This window comes from Salmo salar, chromosome 12 (assembly GCF_965601325.2).
Source record: "Salmo salar chromosome 12, fSalSal1, whole genome shotgun sequence".
Lineage (NCBI taxonomy): Eukaryota > Metazoa > Chordata > Actinopteri > Salmoniformes > Salmonidae > Salmo > Salmo salar.
In genome coordinates, this window is record NC_138302.1 from 89,928,798 (window position 1) to 89,949,306 (window position 20,509).

At 40.9% G+C, this 20,509-nt stretch overlaps 2 protein-coding genes across 3 annotated transcripts; both read left to right on the plus strand.

Moving 5' to 3' along the window:
* The first annotated feature begins 36 nt into the window (after positions 1-36).
* Positions 37-11,633, plus strand: LOC106565990 (ADP-ribosylation factor-like protein 8B-A). Of its 2 annotated transcripts, XM_014133732.3 has the most exons (7): positions 37-329; positions 7,321-7,401; positions 7,504-7,577; positions 7,811-7,904; positions 8,026-8,093; positions 11,092-11,162; positions 11,367-11,633. In XM_014133732.3, exons 1-7 carry the CDS (start codon positions 66-68, stop codon positions 11,414-11,416), a joined length of 702 nt encoding a protein of 233 aa, XP_013989207.1. In that variant the 5' UTR covers positions 37-65; the 3' UTR covers positions 11,417-11,633. The 2 variants fall into 2 exon arrangements, with proteins under 2 accessions (XP_013989207.1, XP_013989209.1); XM_014133734.3 differs by lacking the exon at positions 7,321-7,401 and having other exon boundaries at positions 38-329.
* Positions 11,634-14,256: 2,623 nt separating this feature from the next.
* On the plus strand, positions 14,257-20,392 carry LOC100380799 (ER degradation enhancer, mannosidase alpha-like 1). Its single transcript, NM_001173921.1, is given in 12 exon segments — positions 14,257-14,777; positions 15,274-15,346; positions 15,458-15,561; positions 15,930-16,101; positions 16,370-16,553; positions 16,660-16,834; positions 17,014-17,134; positions 17,320-17,490; positions 17,597-17,670; positions 17,761-17,857; positions 18,380-18,565; positions 18,779-20,392. Coding segments are annotated over 12 exon segments (1,908 nt in total). The 5' UTR covers positions 14,257-14,316; the 3' UTR covers positions 18,869-20,392.
* The last annotated feature ends 117 nt before the right edge of the window (positions 20,393-20,509 follow it).

The following is a 20,509-nucleotide window of genomic DNA, read 5'->3' on the forward strand; positions in this document are numbered from 1 at the left end:
TTTGAGAAGAAGGGAATACAGAGGACGCGACAAGAATACAAGTGAGATTCACCCAGTGACCGCATATGAAAGGACAAAAGAAAGGAAGAGAGCATGCGTTTCTTGAAGCGTCCATTGTGCGCGGTCGCAAGTCATATGACAGCACTAATAATTTCCTCAACACTGGTCGTTTTCTGTCGAAGTTGAGTGGTAATATCAATTTCAAGATGCTGGCACTCATAAACCGGCTTTTGGACTGGTTCAAGTCCCTCTTTTGGAAAGAGGAGATGGAGTTGACTCTGGTTGGACTTCAACACTCGGGGAAAACCACATTTGTTAACGTTATAGCTGTAAGTTTTTATTTTGTTGGTAGCTAAAGTTAGCAGCTAGTTATAGTAACTTTCTAGTTACGTAAGCACTAACTAGCTAAGTTAGCGACTTCAACAATGTCGATTTAGTATCGTCCCTCTATATTATTGATTGACTAGCCTATCCGACAATTGTCTTATGCAAAGTCAGCCAGCTACAGTGGCTAACGTTAACGTACAATAGCACAAGTCATACTTAGCGGTTAACCTTCCAAACTAGCTATCTACTGCTAGTTAGATGTCTTTATTTGTGGTTTGATGGCAATATAATCAGACTGTTGAACCAGTTTTGGGGAATTTGGCTAAATATTATTTTGCTCGCTAGTCTAGGTTTATTCCTAAAACATCTGGATTAACTAGCTAATTTCCCTTTTTACTAGTTACAACAGGCCAAGCAACAGCCTTAATGCCCACAATAGGGCGGTATTATTCCTGTAGTCATGTCTTCTGACGTCCAAATGTTATCTACCCAGCTGGTGATACACTCGTTCCCCCCAGTGACCAGCTCGTTCATAGAATGCAGCGCTGACTTTAAAAAACCCCGTGGTAAATACAAACTATTTTCCACCGTGGCTGCTTTCCAAACACTTAAAAGACATGCCCTTGGGGGAATCCGGTCCAAATGATTAGCCAAGCAAGGGAAGTCTGCAATGTAAGGCCCTCGTTGTCATTGGGTTTGCGAGTGTATAATTAAGTTCACTCCGGGGCCTGAAACTCCCCATAATTCAATTCGCGACGATTGTACATCCGCTAAAAAAAAGTCAGCGAAAACTTAAAAACAACATCAATGGAGAAGTCAACATACACGTAAGTAAAAACGAATGCAAATAAGTTAAAAATTGTGCTACTAACGCACATGACTGCACAAACGCGTCTCGTAAATGTTTTTGTTTGGTTATCTTTTGGAAATTGTAATGTTTTTTTCCCCCATAGAAGTTCCAGCAAGGCAGTCTAACGTTAGTTAGCTAATTAATTTGCTAGCTATCATACAGTAACGTTAGGTGTATATTAATTATATATTAAATTTAAGTAGACATGCGCTCATAATTGACTAGTGCATATAAAGCACCCATAAGCTACCGGTGACTGAACACAATCATCGAGTGATGAATTTCCGGCCAAGGGTGGTCCATTTAAATCATTCCTTCCTCCCTCACCCCTTGCCCTGCAAGTGTATAGCGTTACTCGTCAGACATCATAAAACGTAATCAGAAGTGTCCACTTAATTTGAGGGCTGAGGGGATAGGGTGTGTCTTAAGTGTTTAGACTGCAAACGCTGTCTTAAAAATATATTTTCCACCGCGGTGGCTGCATTCCAAACACTTAACAGACACGTCCTCAAATGAAGTGGACACTTCTGATGACGTACATGTATCATGACGTCTGATGAGTATACACTTGCAAGGCGAGGAAGGAAATTATTTTTAAATGGACTGCCCTTGCCCGGAAATTCGTCACTCCTTCATCCCGCAATTGTGTTTTCAGCCACCGGTAGCTTGTGGGTGCCTTAAATGCAATAGTCAATTATGATTGTATGTCTACTTAAATTAAATATAATTATTAATATATGCCTACTGTATGATAGCTAGCAAATTAATTAGCTAAATAATAGCCTGCCTACCTAGAACTTCTGAAGGAAACATTTTTATTTCTACAATTCCCAAAAGCTAACCAAACAAAAACATAATTAGTCATGTGCATTAGTAGCACAAATTCGAACTTATTTACATTTGTTTTTACTTGCGTATGTTGACTCCATATTGACATTGAGGTTTTATGTTTTGGCGGATGTATAATCATCGCGAATTGAATTACTGTGCGTTTCAAGTCCAGTAGTGAACATAATTGTACACTCGCAAACTCCATGCAACACAAGCCCTTGTTTTTAAAACTTCCCTTGCTTGGCTAATCATTTGGACCGATGACAAATATGGCTGCGGGGATTCCCCCAAGGGCATAAGTGGACGAGGGTGTGTCTTTTATGAGTTTGAAACGCAGCCAAAGTAGACAGCCCTCGACCCTAGAATGACATTTTACATCGTCACGTCCGAGTGTACCTTAAATGTCCCTTTCCTGAGTGAGGAAGAGGGATGATAGGAGAGGCAACGTCCTTGGTGTAAATCTTGATGTTGACCTTAAAAACAACCAACCTAAAGCTATTAATGTACATGGTAAGCTAATGTATCTAGTTAGCACTCCTGTCATGTAGCAAGCTACAGTTACCCATAGCTGGTTAGCTAGTTTTATAGTTTGGTAATTTATTCCATTACATTTCAGAATTCCCCAAATTTTATGAATCTAGCTACGTTTTATAGGTTCCTTACTATGAGACTAAGCCAATTTTCCAATGCTAAAATCAATGTGTATATATATTTTTTAGCATGCAAGCTTCATACTTTTTCTGAAAGCCTTGTTGATTAAATTTGATACTTTGTGGCCACCATAGTTTGACATGTGACTACAGTTTGCATTTAATTCTGGGTCAAATCAACCCTGCAAGTGACCAAAGTTGTTCACTTGCTCCCTCGAGCGAGGGGGCAACGTTAGTGAATTGGACCTCCAACTTAAGATGGCAATCAAACTGCATCCAGTTTTCAACGGGGATTCCCCCGAGGGAAGGTGACTAGTGCAAGGGCTGAGGGGTAAAAATAAAGTGTTTGAACTGCAGCCTGTGTTAGTGGCTAAGGCTACTTCCAGATGTTGCGTACCCTGTTCAGCCAATTAGGTTGCAGCAGTCTGTTTACCCCAGGGGTGTAATCATTGGTCCAAACAAGTAAAACAACAGTTTTTATTGGACAAATTCAGGAAGGTCCCTCCCAGTTTTGTTTGCAACAGAATCGGCTTAACGAATAGGCCCCTGGTCAGAACGCAACATCCAGAAGTAGTATTAGCCACTCTAGCATGCTGGTGGAAAATTGTTTTTATTAAGAATTTGCAAATTTTTCCTGCCAATTTTATCGGTTTAAGGAGGAAGCTGACGCCTTTGCAGCCTAATTGGAGGATGTTTTATGAATAAGCCGAACATCAGGAATAATGTCCTCTGGTGGACATTTAGCCTGGGCTATAAAACTTTTTTTTTTTTGTTATTGAAAAACGCTATTTCTCAAGCAAGAAGGTTGCAAGGACTATCTGGGATTGGTTTGAGTGAGGAGGGGAAAACTGAAAATGTGCTGTTATTGGCAGAGAGGTTTGGAACTCTTTTATTGGTCTATTAACTCATTTAACGCATGGTGATTTCACCATGGAAGGCTAAAACTCCCTCCTACCAAAACAGGCTGAAATTTCTGGCTGTCTTTAAACAGTTCTTACACTAAAAGGGCATTATCATATTCACAATTTCACAGTATTATTCCAACCTAATAAAGAAAAAACCCTTGAATGAGTAGGTGTAACCAAACTTTTGACTGGTACTGTATGTATGTGTATATATACATATACACACACACACGCCTACTCATTCAAGGGTTTTATATTTTTACTATTTTCTACATTGTAGAATAATAGTGAAGACATCAACACTGAAATAACACATGGAATCATGTAGTAACCACAAGTTTTAGTTTCTTCAAAGTAGCCACCCTTTGCCTTAATGACAGCTTTGCACACTCTTGGCATTCTCAAGCATCATTATGTTGTCATCCAGAGTCACATTTTATTTTCCAAGCTATAGCACACAATATTTAGCATACAGCAGGTTTTCAAAGGACCAAAGAGTTTGGTCTTCCTTGTTTTAATTTTTGGCATGGAAAAAACATTGTTATACTGGTACTGTCACAGCCCTACTGCTCACGTCCTCTCACCTTCTCAAAACCCATTGGAGGAGAAGGTCAGAGGGGAGGAACCTTTGGCTTTCTCCTCTAATGGGTTTTGAGAAGGTGCCGAGGAGAATGAAATTCAGATTCTCCCACGTTCTTCACTCTCAATGACTCACAGCTAACACCCACTAAACTGTACCCGACCAATAAATTTGATTTTCAGATAGTTGCGTTGGCTAAGCAAACAGGCCAGGGTCTCTTATGCAATCATTTTGTCACTAGTGTTACAACTAGCATTTCTCAAAAGCTGATTATTAGGCTTTGGAAATCGTGATCCTTTCCTCTTGACATCAGAGGTTTGGATGTGCAAGATCAAAGACAGAAAGACGCTAGCTGACCAGAACAGTTCCAACAGAACAGAATGAGATGAACTTGAGGACCTGTGCAGTGGAGGCTGCTGAGGGGAGGACGGCTCACAATAATGGCTGGAATAGAGTGGTATCAAACACATAAACACATGATTTATCATTCCATTCACTCCGTTCTGTGCTCTGATTCCCTTCAGCAGCATTTTTGCCTAATAACACCCAGGCATTCTGTTTCTACTGTATCTAACAATATAATAAAGATGAATGAGAAATTGATCACGATTTGATACCTAAACTTTTCCAGGTAACCTATAATTCCAGGTATTTCTTATAGGATGTAGAGAGAGTAACACTACTGACTTATTCTGAGTCAGTCAGTGTTGTAGTGAATGAGATGCATGCCGTTGATGGGGAAGTGCCCATGTGGTTAGTTGTAATATGTTGGTGTTTCCAGCCAGGCTTCACTCACGAGACCATTGCACTCACTTCTACTTTGGCCTGGTCAGGTGACTAATCAAGTTGTGTGGTTACTAGTGTGCGGCAGACAAAGCATATGTCTTGCTCTGAGACTGTTTGGGTTCAAGTAAAGGGCAAAGGCAGTTGACTGCAGAATGACTTCAATTGTTTCTCTGTCCTGTCATCAAGAGTGTAGCCTATGAATTAGGGTTGGCTAAAAAGACACCATTCGCATTGCTGTTTTAAAGGCCCAGTGCATTCAAAAATGTGATATTCCTGTGTTTTATTTTTCCACACTGCGGTTGGAATAATATTGTGAAAATTATGAAAATGCCCTTTTTAGTGTAAGAGCTGTTTGAAAGACCACCTGAAATGTCAGCCTGTTTTGGTGGGATGGAGTTTTGGTTAATAGACCAGTAAGACCAAACCTCTACTTATTGGTTACTCACTGTGTGTGTATTCCTCATGTCACTATTTCTAGATTAAATTTTTTATCTTTAATTCCGGATTGTTGGAAAAGGACCCGTAAGTAAAAATGTCACTGTTAGGCTACACCTGTTGTTTAAGATGCATGTGACAAATTAAAGTTGATTTTCCAATAACAGCTAGTTTTCAGTTTTCCCCTGCCCACTTAGACCACTCCCAGTCAGTCCTAGCACAATTCTTGCTTGAGAAATTGCTAAGAAGCTATTTCTTTTTTTAAATTTAAACATTTCAATCACAAGATACTTAATTGTTATCCAGAAATTGTCATATTGCGTTAAAAAATGGCTGCATTGGACCTTTAAATTCCCTCTCCCTCCCTGCACCTATTCTTTTCATAAGACAGGGTTCTTAGGTGATAGAAGATTTTTTATTTTTTATTTCACCTTTATTTAACCAGGTAGGGCAGTTGAGAACAAGTTCTCATTTACAACTGTGACCTGGCCAAGATAAAGCAAAGCAGTGCGACAAAACAACACAGTTACACATAGGATAAACAAAAGTACAGTCTATTACACAATATAAAAATCTATATAGAGTGTGTGCAAATGGAGTAAGGAAGTAAGGCAAATAGGCCATAGTAGCGAAGTAATTACAATTTAGCAAATTCAGACTGAAGTGATAGATATGCAGATGATGATGTGTAAGTAGAAATACTGGTGTGCAAAAAAGTAAATAAAAACAATATGGGGATGAGGTAGGTAGTTGGGTAGGCTATTTTACAGATGGGCTGTGTACAGCTGCAGCGATTGGTAAGCTGCTCATCTGAGCAGATAGCTGATGCTTAAAGTTAGTGAGGGAGATATGTCTCCAACTTCATCGATTTATATATTTTTTTTATTTTTTACAATTCGTTCCAGTCATTGGCAGCAGAGAACTGGAAGGAAAGGCGGCCAAAGTGGGTGTTGGCTTTGGGGATGACCAGTGAGATGATATACCTGCTGGAGTGTGTGCTACGGGTGGGTGTTATGGTGACCAGTGAGCTGAGATAAGGCGGAGCTTTACCTAGCAAAGACTAGATGACCTGGAGCCAGTGGGTCTGGCGACGAATATGTAGGAAGGGCCAGTCGACGAGAGCATACAGGTCGCAGTGGTGGGTGGTATATGGGGTTTTGGTGACAAACGGACAAATTGTATCCTTTAAAACCTGAAACTTGTCTGCATTCCAAACATATTTCATCTAGAGATTGTGACCCCTTACAAACCTTACAAATGAATAAATTAACATTATTTTGAAAGAATGTAAAAAAAATTACATACAGGGAGGCACTTGTGCAACTACCAGTAAACTTTTAGCAGGTGAGAAGTTTTTTTTTTTATACAGAATAACAGGAAATGTGCAAAATATGGGGTGCGTTCCAGTGTGCCAGAGTGCAGGGATCATGTCTTCACTAAAATTCTGAGCGTTGTCAGATTGTCTGTTAGTAAATTTTGAGCGTTTCGCTCTCGCAGCGTTCAGAGCACGCTGGACGCTCTGGCCGAGTTCGCTAGCTACTTGCAGACACAAATGAGAGAACACCTCACTCTGACCATTTTACTCACCCTAGCAGAGCTGGTTATCTAGACCGTTGGTGACTAACTGCTACTGGCAACAATTGAATAACTTATTCTTATTCATCGGGTGTTGGGCGTTCGTAAATTCATCAGTTATTTTGTGCTCTGGCACACTGACGAGTGCTGTCAAATCTGAGTAGATAGCCAGTGTGAATTTTACGAACGCAACCCAGCCACGACAATTAGGTTTATGTCTTTGGTATATCATTTTAGTTAGGCCTTGCATACAGGTGGCAATTCCAGAGGACATGTTAGAATTAGGAACACTTTGACCTAGCTTTTCCATGTTTGTTCGATGTCAGCTCAGCTTGTACAATCACTCAAAAGTGATCAATGGTCTTTTCTCTTCTTGTTCAGTCTGGGCATTTTAGTGAAGACATGATTCCTACAGTTGGATTCAACATGAGGAAGGTCACAAAAGGCAACGTTACCATCAAGGTAGGTCTTCAGTCACTACAGTATGTAAGCTACTGTAATGTTTCACAGGAGCAATCTATACCTTCTGCATGATAAAAAAATGTGGGACCTCTGGTTTTCCAGATCTGGGATATAGGAGGGCAGCCGAGGTTCAGGAGCATGTGGGAACGTTACTGTCGGGGAGTTAACGCAATTGTGTGAGTATCCGAGTTTGTCCATTTCTGTCAGTCTGCATAGGTACAATTTCAATTCAGCAAGAGTACAGGACTGTTGATTGTTCTGTTTGTCTTAAGAGACACGTTCAGTGAATACCAGTCGGTGGTCGAACATTGAGTTGAGTATGTTTTGAGGATGTCCAATTCTTGACAGTATACATTTTTTATGTGTTTGTAAACTTGTGCCATGTCTTTTAAATATTTGAATTCTTTAGATACATGGTGGATGCAGCTGACCGTGAGAAGGTGGAGGCTTCCAGGAATGAGCTGCACAATTTGTTAGACAAGCCTCAGTTGCAAGGAATTCCTGTAAGTAATCCTACACTTCCGAAACTGGTGAATTGAATTAATTAATGTAAATGACAAAGTTTCTTAATATGATCAGCAAGCATTTCTGCCACATGAGCTAAACTGTGGTTTGGCTTTTTAGATTTTGGTTCTTGGCAACAAAAGAGATATCCCCAGTGCTCTAGACGAGAAGCAGCTCATTGAAAACATGTGAGTATGAAGAGAAAAGATGAGGTGTTTCCTAGTAGTAAACCCACAGCAGTAATCACACAGCATCTGAGCTGCGGAAGTGTGAATCAAGTTGAGTACCGTAATTTCCGGACTATTAAGCGCACCTGAATATAAGCAGCACCCACTGAATAAAAAAAAAAAAAAATATTTTGAACATAAATAAGCCGCACATGTCTATAAGCCGCAGGTGCCTACCCGTACATTGAAACAAATGAACTTTACACAGGCTTTAACGAAACACGGCTTGTAACAAAAACAAAAAAATTAGCAATTAGCAGTAAGCTTTAGTTGTCTTTTTGCACTGAGTCAATTCCTCACGCTGCTGTTTCCAACATCTTATCATCGACTCATTAAGACCAAGCTCCCGTGCAGCAGCTCTATTTTCTTTTCCAACAGCCAGATCAATCGCCTTCAACTTGAAAGCTGCATCATATGCATTTCTCCGTGTCTTTGCCATGATGAGGGTGACAAAATGACTACCGTAATCAGAATGATGGGAAGGTTGAGAGCGCTCGATTTAATCTAAACAGTAAACAAAAAAGTTGTTTGACCTTAACCCGTTCGGCAATTTCATTGGTCTAATGAAAGCTTCATGCCGCCAAAAAACTGAGCACGTCACAGAATGTTTATATATTTTTTTTGTTTTGAAAAAAAAATTGAAAGTGGGAAAAATCCATATATTAGCCGCGTCATTGTTTAAGCCGCGAGGTTCAAAGCCTGGGAAAAAAGTTGCGGCTTATAGTCCGGAATTTACGGTATACTCATTCCAACTAAATGACGGAGGAGGAGTCCCTCTCTTATTGTGCCTTGATTGATTTTATTTTCCAACACATGTATACACACTGTGTATATACTTTTTAAAAAGTGATGTGGATATCACAAAGTCAGACTTATTTCCATTGTGATCCCTCCCCAATTTGAAAAGTCTGGAGATGGATATTGAACATTGCCATTGTGAGTTAGGGCCATTGTCAAGCTGTCATGTATATTCTGATCATGTGCTTCTCATCATTTTTCAGGTTTAACAGGGTACTTATGAAATGGTGATGCATCACTGATGTCACAATTGTTTCTTCTACAAACTTTTAAACAAGAGCTTTTCAGTTTTCTATGCTGTGTCCTTGGCTGTGCTTATCCACTTCAAGATGGATACACTAATATAGTAGCAGAACAAAGACATTCATCACACACAATTACTTATTTAAAGATGCACTATGCAGAAATCGTTCCACCATTTCCTGGTTTCAAGAATTTTAATACTTTGCCATAATTTCAGTTTGTGACAACAAGCAGTCCATTGTCTAGAGAATCATTGTACCATATAAACCGCTGTGAAATACCTTTGCAACAACCCAAAAAATTTTTGTTTTGGATGTTTGAAGCTGGTGTACAAAACCGAAAGTAAGACAAACTAAAATTAAAAAACGGAAAGCATTGAAATAGTGCACATAGAACAGATCTACCACTTTAACTCGCTTTCAATGAGAATGAAAGATCTATAACTGACATTTCTATGTGAATTTGGTCAGGTCCCCAAGAAGTTACATATTGTAGTCACATTTTCTATTGTTATTTTTTCAAATCTATATACTTATGACCATAATTACCTTGGAAGATTAGTTACCATTCTTGAAGTACTTTTCTGGAGTTTTGAACACTGCCATCCTTTTACTAATCTCACATCAGCAAAGTCCTAATGGTTTTATTTTAGAAGAGAAGTTATGATTTGTGACTTTTTCTAGGCATGCCTTTTTTATAAGCTTTGTTCTTACTGTCCTCCTTTTTCATAGAGAAACATTGCATTCTTCTGTCATTTGTACCAAATACAGTAGAGTATGACGATGGGCAGAAACTGCTTCTCCAGTAGAAATCCCTGATCACGCTTGTAGGCGACGTTGGCTAGCTAAGCTCATGCGCAGAAACTCGTCATCGGATTTGAAGGGTGTCTCGTGCCAAACTGCACATTTACAGGCTGTCAAATCAAAGGCTTTGATTTGACGGGGGGATGAAAGCATGCCAGTTTGTCACTTTCACGAGGTTGGAGTAATAAAATGTTCAACTACTTATAGCCCTGAGTGATTGACCAACCTTTGTCATTTTTGGGGTTTTAAACAACTAATTTTACCGATGTTTCAATTATTTGAATTCCCTTTCATTCAGTTTTTTTTTCTGTGAGCTCAATGCTTGGCAATTAACTACAATTACCATAATCCATTGCGTGCCTTCTTGTCTGGTCTGTGTTCATTTTATGCCTGCTACGTTAGGAGAGGGAGAAAGAGAGAGCAGTTGCTTCGCTAGGTAGCTTTACCTGAAAATACATGATCTAAGTGATTGATAGTTGGTATTCAGAAGCCATAAACTAAGCGTTATTTACTTTGAAGAACTACTAAAATACTCATTTTGTCAGACAGCATAGGCAGCAGCTCTATAGAGATGACTTGGAATTAAGTAATAGTCATCAAATAAAACAAATAATATACACAACTGAAATATTATTTTAAAGTATAGTAATGTGAATAAATGATGGTTATAAGTGATAAGCAGTAATGGGCAGTCACTACCATCATGGGACTTTAATTGTTTTATTCTGTTTTACAGCATTCAACCCACATAATGCAAAACCGTGATTTAAAAAAATAATCTAATCAAAACCGAACCGATCTCAAAAGCATTAAAAACTACTTGTCATTGGCTCAAATGTTGTGCCTTTACATTTAGAGAAAATGAACTAAGGAAGAATGTTTCACTTCTCTCATTGATTTCTCAAACCCCGGCCTGGTCTGCTTCGCAAGATTTCCCAGAAGTCTTGCGATGTTGCACCTCTGGGTTTAGAAACTCCTTGCTCGTACTGTACTGCTTTTAGAAATGATACAGGTTTTCAAAAGGAAACAGCTCCCTCTGTTGGCCAGTTAATATTAACACCAACAACACAGTTGATAGCAGGTTATCAGTTTTCTTTACCGCTTTCTTTCTACAGGAACTTGGCAGCTATTCAAGACAGAGAGATTTGCTGCTACTCTATTTCCTGCAAAGAGAGAGACAACATAGGTGAGTAAGATGGGTGATGGTGGAACGGTTTGCTTGTCTGAGTGGAGGAGAGGAAACAAATGAACAATAACATGGTGCACCCAAAGTGGCTACATGTATAAACCTGTGTATTCCCAATCATACTTACCCACCACTGTAGGCGTCTCGTGTTTCACCTGCTGTCTCCTGTCTCACACTGACCCCCATGCGTCTCCTGCCTTCCAGATATCACACTGCAGTGGCTCATCCAACACTCAAAATCTGGGAGAAGCTGAAAGTACAGGAACTCTGTCCTCCCAGCTCCATCTTCCATGTTACCCTCATGACACACCCTGTTCACACATGTACAGTGTTCCCTCCAACTCCGATGCTGCACTGTGCCCCCTGCTCATGCCTCCCTGTTGTTCTAATTTTATCCAATGATTCTCCCCCACAAACCCCCATACTACTGCACTACTAAAAGATGGTAGCCCCTGGTCAATACCAAATCCCATGAGTCACAGAATGGGCATTACACCTCTGCCATGAGGTGCTACTTCAGTCTCCTGAACGGAGAGAGGTTTAGTCTGTCTGCCTTTAGCATTCTATGGGCTGAACGACAGGCATTTCCCACACCTGTAAGTCCAACTGTCTATAACACTAGTGTAGCGATCCTACACCCTCGGGATGGGTTGTTTAGCCACTGACTGGAGCCTCATTATACATGTTCTCCAGACAGTCCTGTGTGAAGCTATAGGGTAAAGAACAGACATACACTACATGACCAAAAGTATGTGGACACCTGCTCGTCGAACATCTCATTCCAAAATCATGGGCATGAATATGGAGTTGGTCCCTCCTAGGCCTGGCTCGCAGTCGGCGTTCTTATTCATCAAAAAAGGTGTTTGATGGGGTTGAGGTCAGGGCTCTGGGCAGGCCAGTGAAGTTCTTCCACGCCGATCTCGACAAACCATTCACTTTGTGCACGGGGGCATTGTCATGCTAAAACAGAATGGGCCTACCCCAAACTGTTGCCACAAAGTTGGAAGCACAGAATTATCTAGAATGTCATTGTATGCTGTAGTGTTAAGATTTCCCTTCACTGGAACTAAGGGGCCTAGCTTGAACCATGAAAAACAGCACCAGACCATTAGTCCTCCTCCACCAAACTTTACAGTTGGCACTATGCATTCGGGCAGTTAGCGCTTTCCTGGCATCCGCCAAACCCAGATTTGTCAGTCGGACTGCGAGATGATGAAGCGTGATTCATCACTCGAGAACGCGTTTCCACTGCTTCATTGTCCAATAGTGGTGAGCTTTACACCACTCCAGCTGACACTTGGCATTGTGCATGATGATCTTAGGCTTGTGTGCGGCTGCTCGGCAATGGGAAACCCATTAGATGAAGCTCCTGACGAACAATTCTTGTGCTGATGTTGCTTCCAGAGGCAGTTTGGAACTCGGTAGTGAGTGTTGCAACTGAGTACAGACGGCTGTCCCGTTCTGTGAGCTTGTGTGGCCTACCACTGAGCCGTTGTTGCTCAAAGAAGTTTCCACTTCACAATAACAGCACTTACAGTTGACCAGGGGAGAAATTTGACGAACTGACTTGTTGGAAAGGTGGCACATTGAAAGTGACTGAGCTCTTCAGTACGTGCCATTCTGCTGCCGATGTTTGTCTATGGAGATTGCATGGCGGTGTGCTTTATTTTATACACCTGTCGGCAACGGGTGTGGCTGAAATAAACAAATCCACTAATTTGAAGGGGTGTCCACATACGCTTGTGTGTGTATATATAGTGTATGTTAATATACGTCACTGGGAAAGTAAATGGACTTTCTGGTTTCCCTTCTTGTTTCTGTCATGTTCTACTGTGAGATTAACTGCTTTATGGTCTTTGCCTTTTTTTGCCAAATCAAAAATGTTTGTCTTGGAAATTGCTCTTTTTTTTTTTAGCAATGAATTATGTAAATAGTTCAGTAGCTAGGTATGTACAAATATCAAGCTGTTAAGATTTTTACTTATGTGAGCGTATATGGATATTTTATATTAATGTACTGATGGTCAAGATAGTGGGTTGGTTGTGTGGTTATCAGCCTTGTTTGTAATTTGCCTCAGCAGAATTATGTCTACTGCTGTCAATGAGCTGAGCGAGAGTGGCAGAATTCAAAGTGCCTTGTGCAATATCTCATCACTGAAGCAAACAGCATGCAAAGTGTGCCTTCCTGAGTAAAGAGAACTCCACTCCTATATATTCAAGAAATAAAAAGGCATGCTTTTTAATTTAGACATTTGTACTATTGTCGTTGTTCACCCTCAGTTGCGATATTTTCTGTAGCGCATTTTTGAAATAGATATTTATGGTGTCAATACTTTGGAATTATTTTGTAAATACGTTATGAGTGGATAAAAAACGTAAACTATGCTTAAAGATGAACTTTGTCATTAAAATTAAGGACAACATTTCACTACACTCATTGGACTAATACTTGTACCAATATTCATAGCCTACTACCAGTAGTCTCAAACAATGATTTTAACTCGAAAACATCAGATCCGCAAACAAATGTCGGATAGTGAAAACAATGATTTTTAGACCTCCAGATTGGTTTTGACACTGGTATTTTCTGACTCATCACCAGTCTGAGCCCGTCTACTTTTTAGTGCTTGTGGGTGTTTTCTATTGGTGCAAAGGTGATACTACTTGACACACGGCAAGACTGACATGAATGGTAGCCAATTGCTGAAACGCGCCTGCCCCTTCTTTCTTGACGACATATCTGGAGCTCCAATCACACCTTAAAACCGGGAAGGGCTGGTTCGTCACTAGTTACCATAGCGACTAAATCATAACTATCGCTTAAACCTAAACCCTGCCTGTTTCTGTAATATATTTTAAAATCAGATTTTAACCTTAACCACACTGCTAATCTTACGCTTAACCTTTAAATTAAGAGAACATATCTTAACAAAATCATGAATTGTTACCATATAGACAGTTTACATTGTGGCTGTGGTAACTAGTGACAACCGAGGGGCTGGGTTTGTTGACAGGAAACGTGTGGCGCGCTATCGACTTTGTCAGCCAGCTGAGCCTAGGTGGCTTGTAAGCAATAAACGGAAGGCAATTCAGCCATTTATTCATCAAAGACTGTTGATTTGAACTATGTATTTTAAGACCGATCCAGAACAAAGATGCAATGGAAGTCGATACTGGTTGGTCTCGTCGTACACAGACTGACTTTCAGTTGTCTACTATGGCTAGCATTTGGACTGGGACCTAGCTGGGGGTTCAACTTCCCCCTAAATTTGAACAAATTACAACTTTTCAATGAGGATGATGGGACATCCTCAAGTGACAATTCATGGTCACAACGAATACACGGCCATGGAGACGCACAAAGCAGGACCTCTTGTGCCAAACTTGGTGAAGAAAATTCACCAAAGAAGTCGTCTTACCTTAGCCTCTTTGAAGGGGACAGGGATGAGTATGACAGGAGATATAGCTCCTTCCCGGACACACTCAAGTTAAAGATGAAAGGCATGGCCAAAGACATGTTCTTCTTTGGATATGACAACTACATGAAATATGCCTTTCCCGAAGATGAGCTGAATCCCATTGACTGTCAAGGGAGAGGTCCCGACGTTCTCAACCCGTGAGTATAGGCCTAGAACTAATCTGGTAACACACGTGCAATTTATTATTAGGTTGGTAGACTGCCCTGTCCAACTAGCTGAAGTGTGTGTCCATTCATTATTTACATTGTGACTGATGATGTTAAATGTGTGGTTATGGTTATTGTAATTTGCATCTATCTGTCATGCAGGACTTGTTATCAAATCTGGTTAAGGTGATGTAAATAGCTAACCAAATACAGTTACTGTAAGGCTGGTGTTCTATTTGCTTGTCCGCTCTATCTACTTTGAGTGACATTCTTTTGAATCTGATAACAAAAGGCACAAAGTGCACAGCTGGACGAAACTTAATTTCTCTCAAGCTGAAACAGGGTCAATCCATTTAACTTGTTCAGTTTGTGATCAAGTTGAATGTGGTCCCACAATTCCCACCATGGTGTTTGCATTATTGCCTACATGTGCATGCCCTCAATTATTGCCACGCCTCTTTTATATGTTTCACTACTGTTGTTTCAGGTCAAACATCAACATCAATGATGTCTTGGGAAACTATTCATTGACACTCATTGACACTCTAGACACACTACTGGTAAGCAGCTGTATTTTCTATTCCTGTTTCATTTGTGTCAGCTTTTAGGATAATGGTATTAAAATGGTTTAGGAAGCATTTCAATGATCCTGGTAATGTTTCTCGCTCCAGGTGCTGGGGAATGTGTCAGAGTTCCATAGAGCTGTGAAGTTGGTGATAGACACGGTATCTTTCGACAAGGACTCCACTGTGCAAGTGTTTGAGGCTAACATCAGGTATAAATGTAGTATCTGTATTGACTAACACTTTTTTTTTTGTTAGCTCAGTGTCAAGTTACAGATGTAAAGATGTAGCAAACAGCTTTACAACCACAGTGGAGTTGCAGCTCATATTTCAGAAAACCACAAGTATAATTTTGTGATCTTTCCAAGCTACAAAGAAAACAAAAAATTGCAGGTGCTGTGGCGGAGGGAGGTAGGGGGTGTTTATTGTTTAAAGTAGGGCAATGGTATCTCTAATCTAGTGGTAGATGCATTGAACTCTGCTCCTATCTCTGAATCCTAGCTACCTTAATGTTTAAACAAGGACTGCCTTATAACTTCTCTTGATGGTTGTCTCATTTGTTCATTCTTTGGCCCTCCAGGATCCTGGGTAGTCTGATCTCTGCTCACATCCTCCTGACTGACCCGAAGCATCCCTTCGGTGACGTGGGCCTGGACGATTATGACAATGAGCTACTACACTTGGCCCACGACCTGGCAGTCCGCCTGCTGCCAGCCTTTGAGAACACCAGCACAGGCATCCCCCACCCCAGGGTGAGAGGAGAGCTGCATGGGTAATGGCCTGGTCTGTCCTGGGTTCTTAACGATTTGACAGGCCTGGCTTTGCAGACCGGGGAAATACTAGACAGGTGGAGGTAGATCTAAGACCATTAAACAACAAGAGGTCCACTATCAGTCTTGACATTTACTTCATCTGTTGTTTACACAATGTGTGTGTATATATAACGAGCACAACTATGCCGTACTGAAATAACTGTAATGTTCTTCAGTGACTGATTACCCTGTCACTTAATTTCCTCAGGTGAACCTGAAGAGTGGTGTCTCTCCAGACAGCATCAATGAGACTTGCACATCTGGGGCTGGCTCCCTGCTGGTGGAGTTTGGCATTCTGAGCCGTCTGATTGGAGACTCCACGTTTGAGTGGGTGGCCAGACGGGCTGTCCGAGCCCTGTGGAACCTGAGGAGCAACGAGACAGGCTTGCTAGGTGAGTAGAGATCATCTTTGTAGTTTGTATGTAATGTTTTCTCATGTGTAGCTGCATCTTTCTCTCGTTGTATCTCACATGGTTACCTCTTCTCTTCAACACTCAGGGAACGTGGTGAACATTCAAACGGGACAGTGGGTTGGCATGCAAAGTGGCCTGGGAGCAGGGATGGACTCCTTCTACGAGTACCTGCTGAAGTCTTACATCCTGTTTGGAGAGAAAGAGGACTACTTGATGTTCCAAGCTTCGTATGAGAGCATCCAGAACCACCTGAGAATGGGGTCAGTCCTGTGCTTGAATTGACTTGATGAGGGTGTGTTTGTGTGGATACGCGGTGTTCTAATGGTTCTGTGTTGAATGACTGGCTATATTTGAGGTTATATTAGTAATGTGGCGGCATGTTGTTTAGTGTTGATCTATGTTCTGTAAAGGTTATGTGTGTGTCGATATTGGCCTGCAGGAGGGAGTCATGTAATGAGGGAGAAGGGGACCCTCCACTCTACGTCAATGTGAACATGTTCAACGGCCAGATCATGAACACCTGGATCGACTCCCTGCAAGCCTTCTTCCCTGGCCTCCTGGTAGACATCTCTCTCTCGCTCTCTCGCTCTCGCTCTCTTATATATATCGCGCAGTACAAACCCTGCATATGTCCTCAACCTACAATGTCCCAATAAATGTTGTTCAGTAGACTACCTTGGTGAATGTTCAACCTGACAGCGTTACTACTGTTTATGATGTTGCGTCTGTGCTCTAACCACCTCAGGTGTTGAATGGTGATGTTGAGGAGGCCATTTGCATGCATGCCTTCTACTATGCCATCTGGAAGCGCTTCGGGGCCCTGCCGGAGAGGTACAACTGGCAGCTACAGGCGCCCGACGTGCTCTTCTACCCCCTGAGGCCAGAACTGGTGGAGTCCACCTATCTCCTCTACCAGGTACCAGTGCTTCACATGCATTGGAGACAACATTTGATACAGAATGTTTGTTAGTTTTATTTGTTTTGAGCTGCTTTGAGTTGAGCTATTTCATTTCCCCTCACAGGCAACGAAAAATCCTTTCTATTTGCACGTAGGAATGGATATCCTTGAGAGCCTGGAAAAAAATGCCAAAGTCAGGTATAAGTCGGTTCTTTGAAAAACACTTACTTTTATAGAGTTAGGAAGTCTGTTTCTACTGTTCCCTAAACTGATGTGTGGATATGACAGGTGTGGGTATGCCACTCTTCACCACGTGGTGGACAAGTCCAAAGAGGGTCGCATGGAGAGCTTCTTTCTCAGCGAGACCTGCAAATACCTTTACCTGGTATGTACTTTACTTTACTGACTTTATTGTCCCCATGGGGAAATTGTTGCAGTATCATATACACGTTTAAAGTGCCAATTAAATACAGTAGAAAACAAATTGACAATACAACATTCATATCAGTTACATGCCAATAGAAAGAGACTATCCTGCTAGCCTTACTGGATCAATAGGAACATTAGCCTGAGCTGTTTAGTACCTGTACTGTACTGTCTGAAAATACCTTTACCTGGTATGTGCCTGTTCTGCCTGAAAATACCTTTACCTGGTATGTGCCTGTTCTGCCTGAAAATACCTTTACCTGGTATGTGCCTGTTCTGCCTGAAAATACCTTTACCTGGTATGTGCCTGTTCTGCCTGAAAATACCTTTACCTGGTATGTGCCTGTACTGTCTGAAAATACCTTTACCTGGTATGTGCCTGTACTGTGCCTGTACTGTATGTTGGTCAGAAACTGGAACAGGCTTTTCTGAGCTAATAGAACCTGTCATTCTAGTTAATCCTGTGACATTCTCCTTCCAGCTGTTTGATGACGACAACCCCTTGCACAAATCAGAGAACAAGTACATCTTCACCACAGAGGGCCATGTGGTGCCTATTGACGCACGCTTCCGGGAGAAGCAGTGGAATGACCTGTTCCCCTGTGAGGAGGGAGTGGTGACAGACCAGGAGTCCTCCAACGGGTCATTTTCTATCAACAATAGCAATGTAATGACCTCTGATATATAAATATATATTACCCTGACACTGCCTGCATTATCAAATACTGCAGCTTAAAATATACAGTAATGAATGACGTACATTTCTTTATGCTAAATAAGCTCAAGCATATTTGAAATATGCAGGGTTAGGTTGTTGATAGATGACCTATTTTTAATTTTTCTTACAAATCATCCACTCTCCTCTGCTTCCTTTCTTCAGTGTGACAGGGTCTCTGAGGAGCGGAGGTACTCCCTGCCTTTGAAGAGTGTGTACATGAGACAGATCGATCACATGGTGGGACTGTTCTGAGGAGAGATCACTGCTGTGTCTGTCCTCAGGTTGTAGACTCACTCACTCAGGCACAGCTTGTTGTGTGAAGAGGACAGAGGGGAATAGACCCTTATCGTCTCACCTCACCCTGCTCCTCTACCGCTCTGCTGCTCAGGACCAAGGTGGACAATACTCTCTAGGACCTTTTTAAAATAGCATTTAATTTTTTTTTTGTGGTATTGTTTTATAATATGCATCACTTAGCGTTCAGAAGGGGAAGCTTATTTTGGAAAGGACAATCTTTTTTTTTTTTTCTCCAATAAAAGGTTTGCTGGAATCCTGTTCCACAACATTTTGAATGTGACTCATTGGGTGTTTGGTGTCATTATAACTGGGATGTTTGGTGTCATTATAACTAGGTGTTCTGAACATACCGCCGATCTGTGAACTATTATTGGGTTGAGGGAACAGTGCCATCCAGATACCTGCTTAATGTCCACAGCATAATTTTAAGTGCATTACGCAAAAAAATAGATATACAGGGTGACTAGTGCCTCACTAGGATTGTCACAGTTATGTTTTCAACTGATAACTCTTCTGAAGCCTCAGCTTCTGAGGCATCCTGTTATCTTTTTTTAATTCAGTATTATTCAGGTATCTGAGGTGAATGTGTGATATATGCATCTCTATCATGCAATTGTCTTGCAATAGGCAGGTGGATGTATGTCATTTTATGTGCCATGACAGTGATATTTACAGTCACATGAACCATTGTGCCTTAGTCTTTTTGGCTCCTTGTTAATGCAGACGTGACACCTTGTTAATGCAGACGTGACACCTTGTTAATGCAGACGTGACACCTTGTTAATGCAGACGTGACTTAATATAAAAGCCAAGATGGTTGTGATAAAGTGAAATAAGTTAATAACTTCCATTCTGTGACCAGTCTAGAAGGTGGAAATCATTCCTTTTTAGTACAATATTATTGACACTTCCCGTGGGTTTAAACAAAGCCATAAAGTGTGTAATGTTTTTTTTAAGGTTGTGTAAGAGTATCATGTCTGTATTGAACCATTAGGAATTTCTATTCCTAGTATTCATATTCAAGGAAGGGCTATTCATGCGGATATACACCGGTTGTGCTGCTTTGTTTGTTCATTTTGCTGTATATTCCAAAGAGTTAGTACACAGCAGTACAGGATGTGTATGTGGACGACCTTGTGCAAATGGTCCTCCCTTAGCACCATTAAGTCAAGGGAAGGTTGCCTAACAGACTATGTCAAGTACCAGTATGTGGGGAGGAAACTCAGGGATTCTTTTTTGTGATTGTCTTCTTGACATCTTGTTTTGCCTCCGTCTTGTGACAATTCTCAATTTTTTTTGTCTTAGATAATCTAATCAGGACTTAACTTTCTTCTCTCAGGTCATCTTGAGTTTTAACTAAGTGGGCTTTTGACCTCTACAATACTGTTCAGACAATGCTGTAAGAATGGTTTTCTCTTAATGTCAGAAAAATCTATAAAAAAAAAATAGTGTGAAATAAATGCCAAGTACAGAACGTGACAATACTGAGAGGAATTTATTCAGTAAGTAGTTCAGAGGTTAGTTTTCTACAGAAGCTTTAATAACTCAACATCTGATTCACATTTCACAGTAACATCCTTTGTCTTTTCGGTACAG